This window comes from Malaclemys terrapin, chromosome 4, assembly GCF_027887155.1.
Source record: "Malaclemys terrapin pileata isolate rMalTer1 chromosome 4, rMalTer1.hap1, whole genome shotgun sequence".
Classification (NCBI taxonomy): domain Eukaryota; kingdom Metazoa; phylum Chordata; order Testudines; family Emydidae; genus Malaclemys; species Malaclemys terrapin.
In genome coordinates, this window is record NC_071508.1 from 129,619,795 (window position 1) to 129,638,713 (window position 18,919).

The 18,919-nt window shown below is 44.1% G+C and overlaps 1 protein-coding gene across 6 annotated transcripts in view; it reads left to right on the forward strand.

The window, feature by feature from the left end:
• The window catches only part of EVL (Enah/Vasp-like), a 225,346-nt gene that overhangs the window by 182,801 nt on the left and 23,626 nt on the right, over positions 1-18,919 (forward strand). For 4 of the 6 annotated variants that reach the window (XM_054025090.1, XM_054025088.1, XM_054025092.1 and 1 more), the window contains exons 4-7: positions 5,386-5,449; positions 12,385-12,446; positions 17,287-17,516; positions 18,645-18,766. In XM_054025090.1, coding sequence (XP_053881065.1) covers positions 5,386-5,449; positions 12,385-12,446; positions 17,287-17,516; positions 18,645-18,766 — 478 coding nt within the window. Of the gene's footprint in view, positions 1-5,385; positions 5,450-12,384; positions 12,447-13,143; positions 14,958-17,286; positions 17,517-18,644; positions 18,767-18,919 lie in introns of those variants that run through there. The other 2 variants (XM_054025086.1, XM_054025087.1) reach the window with 2 other exon arrangements.

The window sequence follows — 18,919 nt, forward strand, 5'->3', positions numbered from 1 at the left end:
ACATGGATTCTGGCCCTGCTGTGGCCAGGCCAGGGTCGGCTGCACCCGAGCTACTTCCGGACTCCCCCTCATAAGGTACCTGGGTTTGGCTGGTGTCCTCGGCGGTTTCCAGCACCATCGGTTCCTCCGGATAACTAGCGAAGGGTAGGCTCGGCTGCTCCTCGGGGTAGCTGGCGAGGGGTAGGCGAGGCTCCTCCTCAGGGTAATTGGCGAGGGATAGGCTCGGCTGGCCTATCCAGTCCTCGGGTCGGCTGCAGACCACTGGAATTCCCCAACCCGGAGCTAGGCCACAGGCATCTGGCGTCTCCAGCTTCTGGCTTTCCACTGAGCTTTGCAGCAGGGCTTTTCTACTTCCTGTCCTGCACTGTGACCTCTGGGGGGCGGGCGCAGGACCCATTGGCTCCGCCCACATTGGTGCTAGGGGAGGCTCGTCCCTCCGCGGGGCTGTGGGGTATCCCACTGCCTCGCTACAGGGAGGTTTAGGTTAGATATTAGGGGGAAAAAATTCACTAGGAGGGTGGCGAAGCACTGGAATGGGTTACCTAGGGAGGTGGTGGAATCTCCTTCCTTAGAGGTTTTTAAGGTCAGGCTTGACAAAGCTCTGGCTGGGATCATTCAGTTGGGGATTGAGCCTGCTTTGAGCAGGGGGTTGGACTAGATGACCTCCTGAGGTCCCTTCCAACCCTGATATTCTATGATCATTGTATTCAGTCACTCCGACGGGGGGTGTTCCCAAAAGCTATCAGGGTAGGAGGTAAATCACATTGCAACTTGAGAGGGATGTTTATATGGGGATGTCGTTACCAGCTGCATTCATTGCTCATGTCTGCTCATATTTAAAAAGCACATGAAAATGGGAGCAGTTAAATGCAGATATTTCAATTTAAGTTATTGTCTGTGATCTGTCTCCTGCAGCACATCCATATATGAAATCAGGCTGTTGTTAAAATAATCCCTGCATTCTTTGTGTGAGCTTTGGCAGAGCACATTAGAAAACAAAAACAAGCCCAGGGATGAGGAGAGCACTAGAGCAGTGTGAGACTCCACCATTGTGGATTGTAAGACCCTTGCAAACTTTTAATCAGACTTTGGTTTGCAGGGGTTTGCAAGGAACTCAAACTTGAAACAAAACTCAGCCAGAACCACAGTTTCCCATGATAATCCCGCCAAGTTTACCAGAAGCTCAGCCCAGGTTTGTAAACTTATTAGAAAACCTGGCCTAAATGTTGGGTTTTAAACAAAATTGGATGAATTTTTGTCAGTTTTGCGATGAAGGTTTCTCATTACCCTAGAAAACAGTCATTTCTGTCTATATAAGGAGATCACAGATGTAATGTCTAAGGAATTATTTGGTGATGCTTGTATATAATCCTCTTAAGGGAGGAAGTGGAGGGGAACAAACTGAGTTGGTATGTTCCCCCTTCATGGTCTACACCATAGGTGGGGATGCCGTGGCAGCAAAAGCCTCAGAGGCTCAATATTCCCAGTTATCCCAAGATAGCCCCTCTGAGGGACTTTCCCCCACCTCTCATGTCCAGACCACTGCCTACCCCACTCTCCAGATTTGGCAGTAATGCAGACCTGGAATCCATGCTGCCCCTGGCTAGGGCGAGCCCTCTGACGAGGTATGCAGCAAGCATTAATGCTGGTTCGAGCAGCGTTATCTTTCTGCAAATTTTAATATCATTCTGCAGTCTTTTTGTTTTGCAGGAGAGAGGAGACAAATAAGCCACCCAGTGCAATTTCATCTTTCACTGCTAAGCATAAGCATACCCCTCTCTTGCCACACATCTAGTGGGATATATGGAATTTCTGCAGAGTTTTGCATAATCACGTTTCCTCTGTGCACAGCCTTGCCATGGAGTTTTATGTGGTTTTATTACTACCTACCCACCCATGCAGAGGAGCATAGGGGATTAAGTCATTCCATGCTGACACTTCCTTGCTGGCCTTCACTGACCGTGACATATTATGCATCCCAGTAATCAAGTCAGTTCCACGCTACCACCGCAAAAATGTAATTCTTTTACAAAATTCAATAACAGCAAAAGCACTGCCTTTTATTGAAAGCAGCTTGAGGGGGATATTGGGTCAAACACAAATTTTTATGCAGAAGAGAACTAACCTGTGAACCAAAGGAGTAAAAGTTTATGTTGGAAAACATTTAAAGCAGTGGAGGATCTTTTTCTCTCCAAAGATTTTCCTACATTATCCTACAGTGCAGGGATTTCTATCTGAGAACTTAACTCTGTTTTGCAGATCTCACCAGGGCTTTTCAGGGTGGAGTCCTGTTAATTGATGAAGGATACCAGGGCCTCTGAAAATCTAACCATAACCCCTAGAATGTCTGCAGCCAAATTAATGTTTAATGAAACATATAATAGATGTGTATATATCTAGAGAGAGTGTATGCATTTATTGTAGATGGATCCAAACCAAAACCTGGATACAAATCACCAGCATCCCTGAGCTAGAGGGAAATTTGGATCCATAACAACACTTTATGGATGGTACCAGATCTTTTATTCAAACCCGGTCAAATTGTGCAAAAGTTTAGATCCAGATCCCAACTTTGCTATTTGGGTGTATTGCTAGCATTAATACCATGCTGAGATCAATGTGTTAACCTGTAGAACCATGTGATAACTTGCATTTATCTTGTACCTTGGACACCTCGCATGCGCTCTGCCCACTAATCCATCTCCATTAGGTCTGTTTCTAACACCCAAAGTATCCTAGTAGCTTTCCATAAGGCTCTCTTAAGAACCAAAAACATCCTTTCCACATTGTTTTTATTTTGTTCCCTACCAATTGTGGCATTTCCCACAAAATTACATTAGCCAAAGGCCCAGGACAGGCAGTATTCAATCCTGCATTAGTAACAGATTTAACGAATGAGAACTTGATCCTATTTGAAACAAAGAATTCCCCTTCCTTCTCCGCCAGCTTTCTAATGCAGCTCTGGGAAAAGATTTTCAGAAATGACTATTGTTCGTGTATGCCTCAGTTTTGGCTGCCCAATTGGAGACACCTTAAAGCAGCCTGTTTATCACAAAGTGCTGAGCACCCACTCTCTGAAAATCCAGCCCCTTTAAAGTGTCTCGGTGACATCAACATTTAAGGCACCCACTCTTCTGAAAATCTTTGCCATAGTTTCTAGCCCTAGCAAGTTGTGAGATATTGGCCCTTTAAATCACAGCAGTATGAGTTACAGAAAAGCTAAGAGTTTTTGATTTTGTCTCCCTCTGGGTATGTCTACACAGCAAACTAAAACCAGCCGCTGGCCCATGCCACCCGACTCGGGCTGCGGGGTTGTTTCATTGCTGTGTAGACTTCTGGACTCTGGCTGCACCCCAGGCTCTAGGACCCTGTGCGGTGGGAGGGTCCCAGACCTCGGGCTCCAGCCTGAGCCCAGAAGTCTGCACAGCAGTGAAACAGCTCCGCAGCCTGAGCCCCACGAGCCCGAGTCGGTTGGCACAGGCCAGCCGCAGGTAGACGTACCCTCTGAATCCTCGGGCACAGTTGGGTTAATGACACTAAGGAAACCTGTCTTTACAAACGGAGAAAAATAGTACCAACAGTTTTTAAATCCTTACAAAATAATTTGTCAGTAGAATCTACTGTGTCATAGGAAAGTACATGATTATGTGAGGTGGGCTAAATGGGTGCCAATAAAACCTGTGATGCCCCGTTTAACTCACTCCTGGCTTTTCCTCCTGTCAGTGATCATCAAAAACTCAGGCCTATAAAACTCTTATGCCACATCACCCCATCATGTACATTATGTAAACTCGGTGTGTGTTTATATCTGGAATATGCAGATATGGACACCCAGCCATCCACAGTATATTATGGCTGTCAGTAGTACAGACCGCTGTAGTTAAGGTTGCTAATCAATTTCCACTATACCCTCTTTTTTTCATACACTTACAACTTTCTAAAATATTCACCTTTTCATTGCTTTGTCTCTGCCCAATGGGACGTTTTTTTTAAAAATGAAAACTTGAGAGAAATCTCAGCAATTTTTGAGTTATGAGAGGAGTCTATATATAGATATATATATTCTGATTGTAAACATTTTGTTCTGACTGTCTTGGAGGATAACTCAGGAAAGGCTGAACCTTTAAATTTGAACTTTTACAAGCCCATAGTCCATAATGATTCTGTGCATTAGGCACTTTATGGCCAAGTTATTTCAAAATGTTCCCTCTAAGGAGACTTCCCGTAGCATTGAATAGAGTTCTGTAAGCATCACCCATTGATTTCAATGGGGCCAGTATTTCACCCATAGAATTTAATAGAGCATATATTATTAATAATTATGTTTGTTATTTATTTTTATTCCTCTCAGAAAATAACATGTAAACACCAGTGAATTTAATAAAGATGTCCAAGAAGCAGGTTGAACTGCTAGGACCAAATGCAGAGATGTGACCTAAATTGGGACACAAGTTAAATGTTGGTAAATCAGCGTATGTGAGTGAGGATTTAAGTTGGCATAACTGCTTCTGGGAAAGTGGACAGTCAGGATTGGAGAAGGAAAAGCAAAGCCTGTAACAGACCTGCTTTATCTTGCATACTCTCACATCTTCCTGGTTGTTGCTTTTTCCTGCTTTAACACTGCCCTTCTACCAGCTTCGTACTTCAGAGGCACCACCTTACATTCACTCACACTGACCTATGCAGAGTTACCAATATGGAATTTACACTACTGTTTACATCACTTCCTAAATTTGTCCTCTGATTTCTATAAATCACTAAGTGCTATTGAGGCTGCATTTATGAATGGTGTGGATGAGAGAACAGTGAAGTGAAGCTGAGCAGTCCTCTCCGATCCATGCTGAGGATCTCTTGTCCTTTGATATCTATCACCCTTCTGTACTCATTCTGCATACCGGATATCCGTGGAAGTTCCACACATAGAACTTGCACAGTGTGTGCCGCAAAGGATAGGTTGAAAACAGCCTGATCCAACTAGGCCTGGTTTAAACTCTGTAGAAACTAAAACTATGCAGCCTGGTAGGATGGTTGACAGTTGTACCACATCATCCTTTCGAATGTTGCAGGTCTGCAGATCTTCACTCTAGCACAATTAAATTATGTTATCTCCCACGCCTATGAATTACTTGATAGGTCCATTCCGATCTGCTGATATTTGGCCAGTTTCTCTCAATGGAACGGAAGTGATTTACTACACCAGCTCAGCATCTGACTCAGTGTATGTTAAAATGAATAAAGGGTAGAAAACCGCTCCTTGAATCTTTGTGCTGATCTCTCTTAGTACGTGTGCGCAAGGAGTCTGTGGACAGCGCTGTGTTTCAGAAATGGTAGCAATGATGTCACCGCATTTGCTTTGCTAATTATAATTTGTTGTATTTTACATAGGTCCAACTATCCAGCGCCAGGTTCAGAATGGACCCTCTCCGGATGAAATGGAAGTGCAGAGAAGGTAAGAAATAAATTTTGAAAAGAATGTATTAGATTCAAATTATTTTATATTTAAAAGAAATGACCCATGTTAATTATACTAATTATGGCCCCAATCATGCAGTGGTAGTCCGTGGGGCTCTGCCATGGCAGAGAGGTCTGCTTGTGTAAATCCATTTGCAAAATCTGGCCCTGATTTGGTCACATTCAGGTTGATGGTACCAGTAATTGGTCAGACTTAACACTCTGTAGTGTCCCACAGTTCATCTTTTGTTTGTTAAGGGTTTATCCAAAAAAAATTGAAATTAGGAAATATACTCTGGCTCCAGCACACAAATTGAACGCTGCATATCTCCAATGGGCAGAGTCCCCATCGTCCCATGTACGCCCTGGATTCCCAGACAGAACCATTCCTGACTCCACAATGGTGGGGCATCTGTGTGTGTGATTTATGTACACACATACACATGCATTCACACACATCAAAGGAGAAACCTTCTACCGGCTCATTATTATATTTAAAAATCACTAGCCAAACTGCTTTAACCAGCACTTGGCTCCCTTAGTAATGATAATTTCATACTCTGAATATCCGCAAAAAGAACAGGAGTACTTGTGGCACCTTAGAGACTAACAAATGTTAGTCTAACAAATTGTTAGTCTCTAAGGTGCCACAAGTACTCCTGTTCTTTTTGCGGATACAGACTAACACAGCTGCTACTCTGAACTCTGAATATTCTTATTCTGAAAATACTTGGTGAGTTCAAACTACTTAGTTTTAGTGAATTAACGTAAATAAAATATAAAATCATGTGCAGTCAATATATAAAAAGCAGGACACCTTTGCTAATAGATGCCATTTTTTCCATATTTAACTTTTTAGTTGTTTTATACAACTAAATTCTAGCATGATTCTGGCTTATCTGCAAAGATTTTTAGTTACTAACTAGTAAAGAGCTCAAACCCCAGATATTTTTTCTAACTAAAAGGCAAGAATAAGACATACTGATATCCAGAGATACGTATAACACCAGTTTTAAAGAAATTTGCATCATGTTTTAGTGTGCTTTTTTCTTAAGCTTAATAAGAGAGCTTTATATGATCCTGTATCAGTTCTTAGCAGTAGCAAATCATGTTTCATAGTGTAGGGTTACCATATTTCAGCAAGCAAAAAAGAGGACGGGAGGAGCCCCGCCCCTGCCCCTCCCACTTCCCGCCCCCCCAGAACCCCCAACCCTCCCCCCGTTCCTTGTCCCCTGACTGCCCCCTCCTGGGACCCCTGCCCCTAACTGCCCCCCAGGACTCCACTCCCTATCTAAGACTCCCTGCCTCTTGTCCCCTGACTGCCCCAACCCTTATCCACACCCCCACCCCCAGACAGACCCCTGGGACTCCCACGCCCCATCCAACCACTCCCCACCCCCTGATAGCCCCCCCCCCAGAACTCCCAACCCATCTAAACCCCTCTGCTCCCTGTCCCCTGACTGCTCCGATCCCTCTCCCCACTCCTGCCCCCTGACAGCTCCCCCCCAGAACTCCCAGCCCCCCATCCCCCCGCTCCTTGTCCCCTGACTGCCCCCTCCTGGGACCCCTGCTCCTAACTTCCCTCCAGAACCCCACCCCCTACCTAAGACTCCCTGTTCCTTGTCCCCTAACTGCCCCCTCCTAAGACCTCCCCCCAACTGCCCCCCAGGACCCTACCCCCTACCTGTACCCTGACTGCCCAAAACTTTCTCCACTCCCCCCAAAAAGCCCCCCCTGAACTCCCGACCCCCCCCCCGTTTCTTGACTGCCCCCCCAGAACCTCCCTGCCCCTTCTCCTGCCCCCTGGCCCCCTTACCCTGCTGCTCAGAACAGGGTGTTGGGCTCTGTGCGAGCCGGACACGTGGCTGCGCTCCCCAGCACAACAAAACCCGGTCCCTGGCCCTGCACAGTGCTGCCGGAGCCGGGCTGCAGGGGAGAGCTGCCGGCTCAGAATGCAGGGCGGAGCTCCTCTACAGCTGCTCCGGAGTCCAGCCCGGGACTTTCCTGCAGCCCTCCCAGCCGCTCGCTCTGCTCTGCCGGGGGAGGGGGGAAATCCCGGACATTTTGAGTGCTTTACAAATTCCCCCCGACGCTATTTTTAGCACAAAAAGGAGGACATGTCCGGGTAAATCTGGACGAATGGTAACCCTAGCATAGTGCCCATGCTATTGGCAGTATGCATTCCTGGTGATGAATTTGACCCTTAGTGTCTGGTGCTACTTTCTAAATGGTCTACAGTTCCTTTTATTAGGATCTTGTCTTGACCTCGGATGACAACTGAATAAAACTGTAAATTGGAGTTGTGAATCCAAATAAGAGTCCTGATCTAGATGAGTATCTTGGCTTATAGGCCATTGTTGTTTTCGGCCTTGTCTCTGACTGTATGCATGTCTGCATACTGACATCCAAAAGAAATTATGCTTAGGTTGCATTTTGTTGCATACGTCACCCACAGCCAAACTGTAATGCTAATTTTTTTATGTGACATGCAGATTCAGCCAGAATTCCTCCTGGGGCATTAGGGAATGCACAGTGGAGCAGGAGCACCCCCCTGCTGCTCATACTGGGCCAACTCTGCTGACCAGAGTGAAGAGTCAGGGCTGTGTCCTTCTCCTCATTCCACCAATTTTATGGAGGCTGACACTGTGGGTAGTAGTGCCTGTGCTCCCCAGTTACACCGTGGGCAGGTGGACAAGAGGAGAAGGCTGTCTGTCCCATCTCCCCAGCCCTCATGCAGGCGTGCAGTCTGTTCCATACAATGAACACCACTAAATAGGCTTGCAGTTATATTCTGCCATAATATAGGTGACAAAGAATGAGTGGGTAAGATCTTCAGCTGGTGTATTCTGGAGCACTGCAGTCAGTGGAGCTACCCCGATATTTGCCAGCAGAGGACAGAACTCTTAAGAATTTAGAGAAAGGTTTATTGCCAAGATGTTATTTTTAAATTAGAAGGTTGCAAAAATTTCTTTAAACAAGTGGGCCAGATTCATTGCTGGAGTGAGTGGAGTCACAGGAGGGGTAGAGTCGGACCTTCAGGAGAATTGACCTAAAGTTTGGAATAAATAAGAAATAGCTTTGTAAGGATTTTAGTGGAATGTACTTGCAGAACGCAGCTAAGACAAAGTAGCAGAAATTGTAGAAGTCAATCTTAATGACCTCACAAACACTCAGGGCTCAGAGGGCTTCTGCTATGCCTTGTAGGGACAACTCAGTCAGGATATCTCCCCAGGTTCCTTTGGGCCTTGGTGCCACTTACTACCCTACATGCCACTGATGTACTCTGTTTGCTGGTATGTGGGCACGCAGGAATCTCTCCCCGTTGGGACATTGTGCACCCCTGGCAGTATAGGGAGGGAGTAGTCGCTGCTCTCCACTAAGCACAAGTAGTACAATTCTTCCTGGTCCTTGCAACATCCTACCTGCCATGGATTTGCCATGTGGGGGATGTGGCCCATAGAAAAGACTTCAGATTTAATGAATGTTTCCACATCAATATTAAAGAAGGACAGAGGGAGAAACTATTTCATTCAAGATTGTCAAGATTTATTTTTGGGACTGTTCAACTATCAGAAAGTTCAGAGAGGAGACTCCCTGATGTGCACCAGTATGCTGGTGGTGGTTCAGAGAGATGCAGGGAATATGAGTGCTTTCTGCAGTGCTTTATCTGAAATATGCCATGCACAATAAGAGCCTAATCCTGTTCTTATTGAAGGCTATGTCTGCACTCCAGACATATGCCAGCATAGCCATGCTGGTCAGGGATGGGAAGAGGTGTGTGATCCCTGTGCTGGCAGAAATCCCTATTGTAGATGCAGCTATACAAACAAAGCTGCACTTTTAGTAGTATTGCCCTGTTGTGTTTGTTACGGGGGTGTTTTTACTTTAACCATACAGAGCATAGCTTTGACGATATAGCTGCATCCACATTAGGCGCACTTTGCCAGTATAGTACAGCTGTATTCCTATACTAGTAAAGAGCTCATTGTATAGATACCGTCTAAGTCAATGGGAGTGGATGGGTGCTCAGAACCTTGGAAAATGAAGCCACAAATGTAGGTGCCTAAATATAGACTTAGACCTGGTCTACACTTAAGTTTTACCAGCATAATTATGTCAGTAAGGGATATGTGTTTTTAATCAAGATAGTTATACTGGTAAAAGTCCTAGTGCAGTTACTGAACCAGTATTGGCTGTGCCAGTAGATGCACTTTTATAAGTGTGTCTACACTAGGGGAGAGTTCCTGCTTCGACTATACCAGCATGGTGAGAGCAGCCAAAGGCCTAACTGTAGGCGTGTCCGTTTTGAAAATCTTATCCTAAATTTTCATGTGGGCAGGAAAATGAAGATGAGAAAAACAACGCAAAATGCATTTGTTTAAAAGATTTTATTTGACTATTTTAAACACAACATAGATTAAAGTCACAGGGCCCAGTCTGGCTACTCCTATTCATACTGAGTAGTACCATACTCCTATCAGTAGCCCTTAGTATGTACATAAGGCCCTTTCCTGCAAATCTTTACTCACATAAATAATCTTTCCTTAGTTCCATTGATATAAATGTGACAATTTATGGGTGTCAGGTCTGCTCACATAAATAAATGTTTGTAGGATTGAGCCCTTAAACACATGTAGGGTACAGCTGGCTGGAGACAGCCAGGGCCAGCCTGAAATTCAAGTGTCTGCATTGGGGTCCTCCCTTGGGAGTATATTCAGACGTGCAGTTCCCAGCTGGGCCAAGCTCCCGCTCCAGCAGTGGGAACAGTTAGGGAGAGAACTTTCTGCTAGATTTTTCACTTCAGCCCAGCACTGAGATCTCAGTGGGACATGCAACACACTGCCCGGATGCCTCTTACAGTATAATTTCCATGTGCCCTTACTGGTTTTCCAAAAATTGCACCATTCCATTCTATCTATCTATCTATCTATCTATATATACACACATACCCTGTGACTTTATATGGCGGAGTTACATGCCAGGTTTCTATTGTGAATCTAGTACAAGATTGATCACTGCATAATGAATAATCCTAATTATGGATGGGCCAATCCAGTAATTTTGAATTGGAGCCTAAAATATAGGAATGTCTATCATGCAAATTAAATCATTTAACTTTATTTGTACATACTCTAATGTCATTTTTCTAGACATGTCTGTTACATATAGTAAAAATCATAAGTTCCACAGTAAAATCAAATATATGTGCATTTTAAAATACAATGCATATTAAATATAACAGAGAAAACCTATTTAAAGCTGCCACTGCGTATTAATTCATAGCACCCCCTATAGTTAAGGTTACTTGATTGTACATAAAATGAGGCTGGGGTCCTGTGGAAACTATATTATGTGATTATATAATTACAGACAGTATCATAATGCATATACACAAGAGGACCAAATTAAGTGCTTTTGACTTTTGAGTGCCTGACTTTGCAAATGTAACATTCTTTTCTGTGTGTAATAATATAAATATAATTTCCTTCCACAATTTGAGTCACATCTAAGTGTTGTTGAAATATATAGTTCATATCCATGTAGATTCTAAAATAGCTAACTGTTACTCTAGTTTTGAGCTGTTCGTCTCTTTAAATAACCAAAGAAAGGTCAGAGATTATATCAATTATAGTGAACAACAATATTTCTTCAGGTATCAGAGGGGTAGCCGTGTTAGTCTGAATCTGTAAAAAGCAACAGAGGGTCCTGTGGCACCTTTGAGACTAACAGAAGTACTGGGAGCATAAGCTTTCGTGGGTAAGAACCTCACTTCTTCAGATGCATCTTACCCACGAAAGCTTATGCTCCCAGTACTTCTGTTAGTCTCAAAGGTGCCACAGGACCCTCTGTTGCTTTTTACAATATTTCTTCAGGATTGTTAGTGTGAAAGAGAGGACCTCTAGTGGGAAATTTGGGGAAGTGCATGTCTCAGTAAAATGGAGACTATTTTTGGAATGTTTTATTAAACCATTCTGTTAGTCTCAAAGGTGCCACAGGACCCTCTGTTGCTTTTTATTAAACCATTGATAGTATTCTAATAGGTTGCTCTGTATTATGTATTCCCAACCAAGAGCCCAATCCTGAAAACCTTGACATGTGAAAGTATTGAAATTAACACTTTGCTCATGATCATAAGGCTATTAAAAATTCATCAGAGTAATTTTGTGGTCATTGCTTATTGAGACAGTCAAGAAATATTGGTCCTTTTGACCTCAGGAGTAACTGAGGACAAAATTTGGCTTGTGGTATTTAAAGTATCACATGATCATTCTGTTAACCAGGTGTCCAATACTTTGTTCACCTGAAAAACTCTATGGTTGTGATAAAGGAGTTTTGTTTTATACAGCTGTGTGAAGCAGTTGACTATGTACAATCAACCACTAAACACAAATCACGTTTCTTTAAATCCTTATCGGTATACTGCCGTTCCTTATGCCCCATATCAGCACAGTATTTAAGCATGTGCTTAACTTAAGCATGTTAGGTATCCCATTGACTTTAGTGGAACTCCTTAGCTGCTTCAAGTTAAGCATATGCTTAAGAGCTGTGCTGGATTGGGATCTGAGACACTGCAGTACTCTTACTTTAAGTTCATTGGCTATTCCACATTTGAATATCCATTATAGAATTATCACATGAATTACAAGCTTCTGTTACAAGTATTTGCAGTATGCTCCAAGTGCAGGGCCTTGTTCTGATCCCACTTTCTCTGGTGTAAATCAAGAGAAACTCCACTGAAATCAGTGGAGTTATACCAGTATAAATGAGATCAGAACTCACCTCAGCCCTTTCGGTCTAGCCCTTATTTCTATAATGGGCTGATTAATGCCCCTCAGATGCAAACTCTATGGCTTGGGCCCATATCAGTGTATAGAACATTTTCTAAAAAGAGTAAAAAATAAAACCGGAATGTTTTAAAAACCATTGTTTTAGGCAAGTGATGGAGCAGCAGCAACAGCGCCAGGAATCTCTGGAAAGAAGAACCTCTACCACAGGCATGTATCAAACAATGCAATGCAATGTATCTGTAAACAATGCAAATCTATTCCTCTCCCTTCCTGTCTCCTCTAGCTGTTGGTGGTTGTCATGTGTTATTACAGAAATAACTGGCCTGCTAAATATAGCAATAATCATTGTGGGATTTCAAAGCATTTTCAGTTAGAGACTTAAACTAATATATTGGAACATGGCTGCATTTTTTTCCACAGATTTGACTGAAGTTTAAGGTCCAAACTTCAGAGCACACAGCGCAACTCAGATGGGATGTGTAAAGATGGATTTAAGCAAAGCTTTGTGCTCTTCCAGTCCCATGCTAGCTATGAGACCGGCTTAAGACTGAGCTGTGTAAAGGCTGCTCTAAATTATGCTGTTTTCCACAGTGCCAAGGGGCTGATGTTGCTGGGGTGCAGAAAAGGCCTAGCCACATTTTCTACACAGCCACAGGGAGAGTGGGTGGCATAGGAATCACTCTACTGGCTCTATGACACTATAGGATCCCTCTACCCAGAGATCAGCTGTCTGTGCCTGGCTCTTCCAGCTTTCCACGAGGTGTACAGAAGAGAATCTGACTGTAAGAGTCCGTTAGTTGGGGTAATAAGGTGAGAGGGCTTGTGTAAGTTTAGTGGGAAAGTATTTACTGAACGGATTGAAAATATTTTCTAATATATTAGCAACCTGATAAGTGGTGCGGTGGGAAGAGAAGTTTCTGGCTGCAGAATCTGGCTTTTGGTTCTGTGAAAAAATATGTGCAAATGATGCCAGAATTTTTTGTGAATCTGGGGGAAAAGATTAGTTTTTGTTCAGCTTTTTTTTTATTTAAAAGCAGCTCAGTTGTGTCCACAGAAAATGTCACCTGTGGCAGTCATACAGAATAACGCTCGGTGGCTTTGAACTCCTAATTTGGGCGCACACAACTGTGTGCCATTTTGAGTCCGTTAAAACAAATGAAACCCTGGCTCTGCTTCTGTGAGGAACCTTGACGTAGGCATAATATGTGAGCTAGTGACAGTTCCAGCTGAGCGCCCTGTTGCATGTGAGGAGGCATCTCTGTGCTGTACACAACCTGTGTGCCTGTCTTTATGTTCAAAGTGTCATAGAATCATAGAATATCAGGGTTGGAAGGGACCTCAGGAGATCATCTAGTCCAACCCCCTGCTCAAAGCAGGATCACTCCCCAGACAGATTTTTGCCCCAGATCCCTAAATGGCCCCTTCAAGGATTGAACTCATAACCCTGGGTTTTGCAGGCCAATGCTCAAACCACTGAGCTATTCCTCCTCCCCCAAGTGCCACTTGCCACTGTCCTTGGAACGAAGGTAATGTGTGTAATTCTGACTCAAGATGGTTTGTGGGGTTAGAAGAAGCTTTACAAACATCAAAGCAAAAACTCTAGCCTATGCCGTGTGTGTCACTGCTTTGAACTAAAGGAAGGAACAGCTCTCGATTGCTGCGGTCATCTGGACATCACTAAAATCGTGACTGCACCATCCTTTTTTATTTATTATTTTCTGCTTTCATTTACTTTTTAATTCTTTGTCTCCTAACCACTCTGCCTTGTTTTCATTCCTTGCTGTATGCCCATTTTATTCTTTTCACTTTTCTTTTCTGTTCTTTTAGTTTCTACCCTTCAGATAAAAGTGTCTTCTTCCCCCTCCCACTGCCAGTCTCCTCCTCCTGACTACAGTAACTACAGTACTTCTACTTCCGCTGGTGCTGCCCCTCCACCGCCATCTTATGCCAACGTTATCTCTTCAGCATCCACCATCCCCGAGTCCAGTAGTAAAACCTCTTTCAGATCCTCTAACAGAGCCAGAGAATTCCCACAGCTTCGTCACAGACATTCTGCCTCTGAGCTCTCACCCTCCCCGGGTTCCTTCTCCTCTCCAGTATGGCCAAACCACAGGACTGTAACACAAAGCATCAAACAGATCTCTTTGTCCCCACCGCCTGAGCCTCCTTCCCATTTTCCATTCGCACCTCACCAGCCTGTTAGACGTTCCTCTCTTTCACACTCTCCTCAGTCTTCCTCTTCTCCTGTAACAACTACATCCCCCGTGCAGAAGGTTTCTGTCCTGCAGCCGCATATTCCAGAGGTCCTTCCTGTGATTCCTGTCCAGAATGGCAGAATCAGGAGATCTACAGATATAACAGTCCAAGAAGCCTCTGCAAATGTACCTCAGATAGGCCTGAATGGCCAACCCAATGAACCTCTAGCCACACAAATTCCTTTAAACTCCTCTAGTTCCCAGGTAAAAAGCGTGGATGGGTCTTTCTTCTCATACTTAGAAACTGTACCCATCTCTCAGCTACCAGTTATAACCAGCCCTGCTGGTTCCTTCATCCAGGCTTCTTTTCAGTCCTCCCAACCTTCATCTCATCCTCCAAAGCAATTGTACCAGGCCATGTCACACTTTGTTTCATTACCTCCTGCTTATGCTGCTGTATCTGAGGTGAATTTGTCCAAGAAGACCCCTCCTTTCATGACTTCATCAACCATTTCCCACTTGAGTAAGTACTTGTTTTGAATTAGTTATAACCATTAAAAGAGCTTTAGATTTGACCTGATTGTTCATAAAGCCCAATTTGCTCTGCCCTAGGACAATATGTGGGAAAAACTCTTGGGTAATCAAAGGCTAATACTACTGCACCAGATAATTCAGACAATTAGGGAAAAGGTATGGAAGGTTAGTGCTATAACTGGTGGTGGACTTGACACAAAACCTCATATCCAAATGCTCCAATCTTTGGGGAAATAATATTTTTAAAGTCTGAGGCCAGATCTACTCTCAAAACTTCTGAAAGTGTAGTAATGACAGTTAAGGGCGTAATATTTTCAACGTTTTTTCTACTGATGAAAGGCCTAGTGTAGATGCAGAAAAAGTGATCTTGCCAGTGGGGCTTGTTTCATTTGGGGAACTAGGATAAGCTAGACTTGCAAAAGCACTCTTTCAGCCATATAAGTTGCATCTAAACTAGGAGGGTTTGCCAGGATAGCTGAACCAGCAAACTTTTTCTAGTGTAGACTAGCCCTGCGTGTGGATCTATATTTTGCATATGGCCTGTATTGTTAAAATGCCTGGATTAGAGCAGCTCTGTGTTGTGCCTGTTCAAAATCCAGATCAGGTTTTGCAAGTTGGACCCATCTCTCTATATAACCATATTGTGCTTAAATGGATGTGCCTAGAGAACTTAGGAAACATTTGTATATTTCTTCCACTGACAAATTTCCTGCTCCAGATATTTCAACTGCCTCTGTTGGGTCAGACCCTCAACTGGTGTAGGTGACTATATATCCATTTTCTTCAACACGCTTATTCCAGTTTACACCAACAAAGTATCTTGCCCATTATTTTTGAGTGAGGTCAATTTATAATCTAAATTATTTTTCAGCCAGGCCTCAGCTTGGCCTCTAATTTTGTGGGTGTAGATTTGCACCTATAATTCACTGTGCTCGCAATGAATTGCTAGCTATCTCATCTGTGGGCCCAAACAGGTAGGGAAATAGCTGACATGCTGCTAATAACAACCACAGTTTGTTGCAGGAGCAGCATTGTGAGCATAGTTATTAGCAGGAGTAATGTTGTGCCCATAATGTTAGAGGTTATTTCTGACCACAATGATGGGTGACGTTATTAAAAAAACAAAACTAAATAGATAGAAAATCAGGCTGTATGGTCTGAATATCATTCCTAAATTTTCCCTCTAAACCAATAAAAAACGCCTCTTTCAAATTAATGTTTGTTGCACAATTGAGTTTGTAATTGAATAGCAACAGAAGCCTTTGATGAGGTGGAGTAATTCTAGGTAATGTACCATTGATGGAATACTCATTCTGTTATAAATAGGAGAAATATACCAGAAGTATATTCTAATCTGTCCATTGAAGGACGCTGCTACTTGCAGTAGCTTCTGTTGAAATACACCGTGGCTAAAATTGAACACTTGCCCCTTAATTTTCAAAGACTGACATAGGATTTAGCCACACAAATTTCATTAAATGGAAGTTGTATGGAAATGTATAGCAAAAGCCCAGGATTTTATCTGAAAAGTGGACGTTCACAGAGTTAGTTGATAACATTTTATTTATCTGCATCTGAAAAGTTAAAATGAAGAAGAGAGATCCCAACAGTCAGGGCCGGCTTTAGGCCAATTCCACCAATTCCCCCGAATCGGGCCCTGCGCCTAAGAGGGCCCCGCGCCCAGTGGCAGGGCCGCCGGGGTGGTGGCAAGTGGCCGAGAATCCCTTCCCTGGCTAGAGGCTCCTTTTTAATTTTTACTCACCCGGCAGCGCTCCGGGTCTTCGGCGGCACTTCAGTGGCGGGTCCTTCACTCGCTCTGGGTCTTCAGCAGCACTTCGGCAGCAGGTCCTTCAGTGCCACCAAAGACCCGGAGCGAGTGAAGGACAAACCGCCGAAGACTATGAGTGCCGCCCGGTGAGAACAAGCCCCACGTGTTTTTTTACGTGTTTTTTTTTTTTTTTTTTCAGTCATCCCTGCCGGGGCCCCGTCAAAATGTTCAAATCGGGCCCCGCACTTCCTAAAGCCGGCTCTGCCAACAGTAAACCAGAAAGTGTACTCTGTGTCGAGACAGAACAATAGCCTGACCAGAGGAAGGGATAGGTGGTGGTTACATGTTACAGGGGTTTTGCATAAGGACACAGGTGCCGATGATAACTAAAAAGCAGATGTTGTACCATTGACATACTCACCAAGTATCATTCTTCTGATTGTATGTCATTAGACCTTCATTCACCCAACTGTCAATGACAAGAGAACAGGCTGTATGTGAGATGGGGAAGAATGTTCTTTATTTTTATTTAATCTTCTGTATGTTTCAGGTCCCATCCTTCCACCTGGTCATCCTTCCACTGCTGCCACAATCCCTGCTTCATCCAGTGGGCCCCCACCTCCGCCACCCCCGCCAGTACCTCCTCCGCCTACAGGAGCAGCGCCACCTCCCCCACCTCCACTGCCGGCAGGTGGAGGACACGGGGGTAGCACTGACGATGGGTCAATGTCAGGACTAGCAGCAGCCCTGGCTGGTGCCAAACTCAGGAGAGTACAACGGGTAAGGATTGTGGCACTGGGGTTTTCACACAGTCTGGCCTTCGCTGGAGAATGCAGAATGCTTGACCTAGTTTTATTTAACCTTCTGCTAATCTATTTCATGGATAGTCAGTATTCGCTACAAAGCCCAGTGAAATGTGTTTTGAGTGACCATTCCATGGACCGTGAAAAGTCAGTTGCTTGTACAGGCTGTTATTAAAAGGAAGATTTGAGCTGGAAACAGGGGTGAAAGTAAAATTGAACTCTTACTGGTACGGGGCTGGCTCCTCCCCACTCCCCCGGAAGGGGCGGGGCAGAAGGGGCAGGGCGGGGCTGGGGGTCAGCATCCGCCAGCCAGCCCATCTGCGCTGCCTGACCCATGCCACCCAGGGCTCCAGCAGCAATTTAAAGGGCCCGGGGCTACGGCAGTGGCAGCCAGAGCCCCAGGCCCTTTTAAATCGCTGGACCCAGGGCAGCTGCTTCTTTTGCTCCGCCCCCTTTTCCTGAGCTGCACGTGCAATATGGCTGGGCCTTTAAAGTGGCCACTTGTCCATTAGAAACAGTCCTTAAAGCAGATTTCTATGTTTGGTTTTGTAATTTTCAGGAGGAAATTTTCGAGTTGATTTTTTTTTCCTGACTTGTTTTTAAAGTAATTCACACTTGATCCTCACTACGCAGTGAAGATTAACTAGCAGGTGCCTGCATCGATTTCTCATATGACTAAGACATAATTGGTTTCTCTCCAATGTATCCTGTAGAACACTCACTAGTATTATGCTATCAACCATGACGATCAGTAGTTATCAAATAAAGGCTTGATTGTGCAGCCCGTGCGTGAGTAGATGCTCACTGAGAGGAGTAAGGGTTGCATAATCTCACCAGAAATTCAGAATCATTTTGTTGTCATTTTCATCATTTGCTCAGGCATGTACTAAATCCACAGTGGGTTTCCCAATCCTAATATGTGAATTAGCCACTGGGTTTGACCTGAATTACATTTGCTTCCATTCTGACCCATTGTGCTTTCTGCCTCTGACTGCAAGCTGCAATCATAGTGCTTTGCTCCTAGTGATTATCTAAACTAGTCAGAAAGGGCAGGTGCTTGCAATAAATTCCTCTGGTGACTTGCAATGTCAATTTGTGTCTTAAGCCAGAAGATGGTTCAGGAGGCTCCAGCCCCAGTGGGGCCTCTAAGAGCGATGCCAATCGAACAAGTAGTGGAGGAGGAGGAGGAGGACTAATGGAAGAAATGAATAAATTACTGGCAAAAAGGTTTGTACTTTGTCCTAAAGTAAACTCTAGAACAAGTGCACCAGCAGACTGTGGAACAATACGCTTTCGGTAGCTACTAGCAATTGGGTAGCTCCAATGCCTCTTTGGAACTGGCAAAACTTTGCATGGGATATAGTATTGTGGAAGTTCAAG